The sequence below is a fragment of the Lindgomyces ingoldianus genome, assembly GCF_010093535.1.
Source record: "Lindgomyces ingoldianus strain ATCC 200398 unplaced genomic scaffold BDR25scaffold_22, whole genome shotgun sequence".
Taxonomy (NCBI): Eukaryota; Fungi; Ascomycota; class Dothideomycetes; order Pleosporales; family Lindgomycetaceae; genus Lindgomyces; species Lindgomyces ingoldianus.
Window position 1 is genome coordinate 294,515 of NW_022985183.1, and position 6,349 is coordinate 300,863.

At 45.0% G+C, this 6,349-nt stretch overlaps 2 protein-coding genes across 2 annotated transcripts; one reads left to right on the forward strand and one right to left on the reverse strand.

The window, feature by feature from the left end:
• Nucleotides 1–289: 289 nt before the first annotated feature.
• BDR25DRAFT_356838 (uncharacterized protein) lies at nucleotides 290–1,286 on the forward strand (the record flags this gene model as incomplete). The annotated part of the gene is made up of 6 exons (XM_033695713.1): nucleotides 290–545; nucleotides 589–694; nucleotides 740–851; nucleotides 886–1,030; nucleotides 1,061–1,194; nucleotides 1,236–1,286. 6 exons carry the CDS (start codon nucleotides 290–292, stop codon nucleotides 1,284–1,286), a joined length of 804 nt encoding a protein of 267 aa, XP_033545913.1.
• Nucleotides 1,287–1,342: 56 nt separating this feature from the next.
• On the reverse strand, nucleotides 1,343–6,064 carry BDR25DRAFT_356839 (uncharacterized protein; the record flags this gene model as incomplete). Its single annotated transcript, XM_033695714.1, has 31 exons — nucleotides 1,343–1,455; nucleotides 1,518–1,618; nucleotides 1,767–1,839; nucleotides 1,880–1,918; nucleotides 1,974–2,065; nucleotides 2,131–2,253; nucleotides 2,289–2,369; nucleotides 2,406–2,489; nucleotides 2,543–2,720; nucleotides 2,744–2,774; nucleotides 2,869–3,073; nucleotides 3,133–3,213; nucleotides 3,249–3,431; nucleotides 3,521–3,720; nucleotides 3,779–3,827; nucleotides 3,867–3,921; nucleotides 3,973–4,013; nucleotides 4,049–4,198; nucleotides 4,245–4,454; nucleotides 4,517–4,585; nucleotides 4,624–4,670; nucleotides 4,696–5,001; nucleotides 5,039–5,075; nucleotides 5,174–5,294; nucleotides 5,344–5,381; nucleotides 5,458–5,552; nucleotides 5,582–5,696; nucleotides 5,733–5,816; nucleotides 5,847–5,872; nucleotides 5,935–5,995; nucleotides 6,030–6,064. The coding sequence occupies 31 exons, from the start codon at nucleotides 6,062–6,064 to the stop codon at nucleotides 1,343–1,345; spliced, it is 3,123 nt and encodes a 1,040-aa protein (XP_033545914.1).
• Nucleotides 6,065–6,349: the final 285 nt, after the last annotated feature.

Consider the following 6,349-nt stretch of genomic DNA (forward strand, 5'->3'; position numbering starts at 1 on the left):
TCGCCCGTCTCTCAATCTCCTGCCACATCCTACGTCTTATTTCAATTGCCAACACGACGCTCTAGTGAGATCTTTCAAGTCTTCCCTGCTTTTTTGTCCGTGTTGAATTAATGTACATTTCTAAAACCTCCTTTCCATTTTCAGACTTTCTTCTCATCGTTCGACTTGATATCTTTGTCTCTATTATGCACTCAGTTCAACTATTAGCCGGAAAGCTGCCATCTATATCCACAAATCCCCTTTATCAACTACTATTTTATGAAATCTTCATATTAACGCTAACATATTTATGACCTTTGAAGCATTTGTTGATGAGTCGTTTTTGATTCTAAGTTACGATGAGTTAAGAGTGGCTATAAATTACTTTCAGTCCAATTTCCGCTCTTTCTCACCTGCAACGCAAAGCTACGGCGTGCTATCAGTTTCTAGCTTTCGTACTCTGCCCCTTCTCTACCAGTTTTTACACCGCCAACGCCACCTATATCTGTCTTTCGCGTCGCAATCATATATTCTGTCTCTTTTTATCTCTTCCTCCCGTATCTCATGTCTGCTCTATCCTTCCATTTCTCTGAATACGGTAACTATCAGGCAAGCTTTTCTATCTTAAATACTCTCAACTTTCTCCAATTCCTTTTTTCAGCATCATAACCCCTTCAATCTTCTTCCATATCAAGCTCCATCTTATCCCATCCATGTGATCCCATTCTATTTTTGTCTCTCCACTTCCACGGCTCTGAAGAAGTTTTATGTGCCATTTTCTTTTTCTGTACAGTATTCCCATCACTGCTCACCCTGTCTTCTTTTTCCATCGCCCTCAAGCTCGAAAACTCTCTATCTCAGTCCCTGGTATTGTCAGTTTCCCTTTGCTGTCTTACAACTCTGTAGGACTCTTTCATTCTAATACTTCTAATTAGAGTCTTCTCTGCTCTCATTAAGTTGTTGTGCTATTGCCTGCATCCCTCTTCTTCTTTTTTTGATGGTGGTCCCCCTAAATGGTACTCTGGGCTTATTATACTAGCTTCTCGTCTACGTCTCACCCCTTCCTAACTCTCCAATTTAGGACCCTTCATTATCTACCCTAGATCGGGCCCGTATAGTACTCGCCGTCGTTTCGCTCGCTCATCATCTCCTAAGTCCTTGCCAAACTTGACAGATTCTGTCCAGCAATTCGAATTTACTCCCACTGTACTAACAGTTCTCAATTAGCTCAACCTTTGTGTACTCTTTCATTCCAGTATTCTGCCGTTTTCGTATTTTTTTTTTTCATTTACTTCTTCACTAGCTAATTCTCTTGTTACATTTCGGTAGTACCACTGCCTTGTTCATATCTTCTTCATCCTTTCTAGCATATTTCGATTATCTCTGTTATTTCGCGCCAGTCGTAGTAGTTCTGGCCTGGTTTCTTCATTTGGGATTGGTGGCAGGTGCTGATGATATCAGCACGGGAACTCCTTCCTCAGCAGGCCTCTCCACCCTCGAAGTAGCGCCATCTCCGGGCTTTTAATTTTCAGTTCAACCATTCTTACTCAACTCAATACCATTCTTCTTTATTGTCTCGCTAGTATATAGCTGAGGCACTTTCCATTTCTCTTCCAGCCAATTGGAATCATTCCATGCTCTACCCCAGCCAATAGCGCGTCTAGCCTAATTCCCTATATGTTAGTTTACTGCGTGGTGGATCTCTTTTTCTTGGTATCATTGACTAAATTAACTGATTTATTGACTCCTGCAGACTCCTAATATGTTAAGATTTAATACGTTGTCACTTTCCCATACCGGCATCACATTTGCCCCCAGCATCCGACTTAACCATCTGAAGCTGGATTTTCCACATTAATACTACCATCGTGTATCACGTTTGTCCTTTCCATCAAAAAACTTTTTTGGGCTCTGTTCGCCTGCTTCGTCGTCTCTGGGGCTCATCCACACAAATTTCCTAAAAAATGCAAAAAGGAATGCAGTCAGAATCGAACTGAGGTCACGTGTTAGTAACTGGTGTCCATGCAAATCTGCGGTGACGAGACGGTGCGAAGTGGTGAGTGTCCAGTAGGGAGCAGGTACCCTACTGGACGAAGAATATTTAAAAATAATAACTTATATATGCGCATCTAGTTGCAAATTAGAGACCACCTTTTTGGCGATTTTAGTAAACTAAATGGCGCAGAACACACGTGGAAGTCGTCACGGGCCATTTTCGAGGGCATGTGGTGAAGGAAGACTTGTTGCGGCGGTCCCTTGTTGCGATACGTCACTCTACGGTTTTTTTTTTTTGGCTAATGGGCCTGCACGGCAACCGCGCGGCATGCAATTGAGGAGCCTCCCGACTATAGGACTTTAATTTGTCTAACCTTTCAACCGTGACGATATTCCTCAGGATCTTTTACGCACGCCACTCTACAACCTACTCTGGATCTCCTTCCCTTTGTACGGCTTGTCCTGTGCCTTCAACGTGCACGCATGAGATTCCCCTCACCTTGAGCAGCTCTCCCCTAACGAATTATACGGAGAGGATTAGCTCTTCAGCGTGGGGCGCTGGATCTACAAGGGGGAGGAGGGAGTTCGCTTGATATTGTGAAAGACTGATAGCGTTCGCTGGGAGCTGCAGTGTGCGTTTGGGGGATATGATTTAGAAAGACCTTGGGTGCAGTTGACAAGGCTGAGCAAGTATGCAAAGGCCATGTGCGGATTTTCATCTACACCAAACAACCCAACAATTCCCACTCACCTGCACATCAAATTCCACTCATCATATTATGAAGCATCATATTCTTCAGCTAACGGGCACCGGTAACCAGATCTTAGATCCTATCTCATCAGAGGTTTTGGGATCAACGCCTTAGAAGATCTTCTCATGCTTTAGCTGCCTACGCCTTCGGACATCATTGCAACGCTGTGAGAGGTTCTGGTCGCTCGCTTGTGGAGGTTGTGAATCTGAGAATTTTGGCGATGGTCAGTCTGGCATATGAAGTCGGTGTGGTAAAGGAATAAAGTAGGATGCTTGATGGCTGTGCGATGCAATGTGACAATCTTTGTGGTAGTGATATGTGATGTGTGAGGTTTTGCTGGGACCTGCCTAGCGTGCGGTGTCTGCAGGAGTGAAAAAGCGCATTTGCCTTACTATCTTCTGTACACCCGCCAACCTCTTTAATGTCTCTCTCCTTCTCATTTCGTATACACCAGCTGCTTATGCAACAATGCTTGGTCGCAATTGGACTGGCGTGCATTCGACACCGTAAGAAGGCCTTAACCATCTTTCAGTCACGAAATTGAAGTAATAGATATCCCACATGTCTCTTGCATAAGCTTGCTCTACTTCTAGATATATCACTCTTCCTGTTAAGTCATACGCTTTGCTTTCTAGAGCTGCAGTCTTATTGAAGTCTTGGTGACACCCAGGCGCCCTTCCTTCAGTATGAATCACCATGTTGAGTCTGTTGCATGTCCATCTATCCGCCTATATATTCTTCAGCTGTGCTTGGTAGGTTGGACTTCTGCAGCCTGCAACATAAACCACACGGACCTATTATTCAACGAGAAGCCGTCTGGAAAATTTCCAAAAAGACCTGTGAACCCGAGCCTTGTTCTCAAGGAACGCGCAAGCCATCTGTGTATGTTCATTTTCTCGTAGTAGAGTCTGGGCGAGTCTTCGTTATCGCGGATTGTGTCGAGAGCTAGCTTTGGAGGCTGACGTAGATTGAGCGCACTAGCCAGTTGTATTAGCTATGACGAATTCCAAGATCTTCGAAGAAATCTCTCAAGACTGAGGACCTTTACCTACGAGTCTTCGATTCATCTCTCTAGAGTCGACCGTTGAGGGCTCGAGGAAGCTATCAGGCGTTGCTGGTGCTGACTGCGTAAAGTTTCACAGAATAAGGCCTTTCATTTGTCCCAGAAGAATATGCCGTAATCCTATGTACCGTCCTGTCCCTGTTCATCCTCATTAGCTTAATACTATAGCTTTCCGGAGAACACCAGTGCCTGGTAGATCAGGTTTGTGGGCTGAGGAGAACTCACTATACGTAGTAGGGGTTTCGCAAATGTTCAAGACTCAAAGATGACAATACCGACCACGACTCGTGTTTGTAGTTTATGATTCGTCCATCCCCTGTTCACCCATGGCAGAATAATATGGTGACGACCGCTCCGTGGAGAGTTCACGGCCCACGGGTCACTCTGGGGACTTGGTGTTCGCAGATCTCTGTGGTGTGCGGACTAAAGGCAGGCAACTCTAGGTGGCGCTGGACATGATCTCCCCAATGATTGCGTGCTTAGGATGCCGCGTACGTGGGACGTCTCCATCTCTTTCCGGAATTTCTGTGAAGATTTGCGGAACTCCTATGGCTTCCAGAACCGAGTTGATTGTTAAACGAGTGAAATCTGTATCTCTATCTAGCATTCGGAATATGATAGAGCGATAGAGTGCCAAAATTCTACTCGTGAATGCAAAAATAGACCTGAGATATGAAGGGTGTCAAGGCGCGAATCTATAATGGGCGGAATATAGTGTGATTCTTACAGTATAAGACGTCGCATGAAAACTAGTAGTTGGTGATGAAGCTCAGGGGGCTCCATAGCTGCGATCACACTCAGCCAGTGCGTCTCTCCCGCTATGAATTTTCCAACTTGAGATATGCTCCTAATACCAAAATATGCTTCGTGGGGGTGTCAAACTCGATTGAGAAAGACAGGCATTACGGGAGGGAGAATGCTCATGAGGCGAAACGGATGATGGCTTGAGAGGTCTTTCAGTCCTTCAGAACATAGAGTAAAGGAATCTGATGTTAGGAATTGGCTGTGGGCAGCTGCACAGATGGTATCAACATTCACTTCTGTGGTGGGTGAAATCATTGGTGAACTTGTTGCTTGAACACGCTCTTGGCGGCGCGACTTGGTGCGGATGTGTTTACAGCAACAACTTCGGGTGAGGGCTTGTGAAATTACCACATATATAACTACTGATATTGATACGGACAGCACAAGATAGCTTAGAGTGGATGGAAACTAGCAAGTTCCGGCAAAAGAGGCTTGTTATGCTCACCGTTGAATGCTGTTCGTGGGCTCTCAACTTCTCATCTCTAACAGGACATCGCGCAAAGGAATCACAAATCATTCCCAAACCCCGTTTCTCAGAATTGTGTAAACACATCATGAAGGGAGGGGCATGATATGAAACAGTGCATTAATGAAGTGTGATGCAGTGCTATACAAGATGCAAAATGACTTCTTCCTTAACCAGTCAGACAAGCCAACTAGATCAATGAAAAAGTAGAAATTCGCGACAGCCGGCGGTAGTGCTGATTGCATGTTAGCTGAATTTGTTACACCATGGATAACTAGACTTACCTGGGGCCAGCGTCACTGTGTCCGCAACTTTGAGCAAGCTCAGTGAGTGGAGGACGGGTGAAAAAAAAAAAGCATCGACCGAAGCCGAATTAACAGACCAGCCTGCTATCGAACGTCAGGTTGGAAAGTTGGAGAGATGAAGAATTCGTTGAGAGTAGGGAGGGGAGCTTTATATAGGTGTGGGGTTTTGGGGGCACGTGATCGTGCCGCTAAATCGAGATCAATGGAGGTCTTCCACCTTCTGCCTGATTCTATGGAGACTTATGCCTAGTAACATGATATGGTGAGGAGTGTGATCCGGCGCTTCCCCCTTAGCTGCCCATTGTTGTAAAGTCTGTTTGCTCTCCACATCGCTTTTCATTCAATATTATTGTTCGAACGACCGTGACTTATCATTGCCGTGGTGCTTCTGAAGTGAGTTCCTTAGTAGATCAACCGGAGATGATGCAATTCTTGTTGCTTTCACTTTGACTCTTGTTTCTGCAATTTTCTCCAATCCCTACCTATGCTTGTATTTTGTGATCCGTGTCTGGGGTGGCGGCTCGATGTTTAGAACAATTTTTTTATATAGAATCTCGAAGAATATTTCACTGCCTTGAAAATCCTGCCGAAATTGATGCGCACCGTACCCACAGCAACGATGCTCTTTTGACTATGCTCCTTGTTGCAAGTGGAAAAAGGTCAACCTTCTACCAGGCACAACAAAATAATATTGTAGCATTGTAGGGGCATGGGATATGAAAGATGTGATGTATTCTAGACTAAGGGTCCAAGAAGCTATGTGATCTAGGTGGGTAGTAGAATGAAAAACAAGGCCAAGGTTGATTGGGTGCCCATTGTAGAGCCCTCGGGCTTACAGTGCTCTCCAACCACCTTTCCGAGTTTATAGCCTCCGCATCCTCATCATGTTCCTCCACTGGCCTGAGTCTACTGATATATATGCCCCAGCTTTTTGGAGGAACGATTCAAGGATTTCGGCGTATTATCATGTACCATATCTAATATC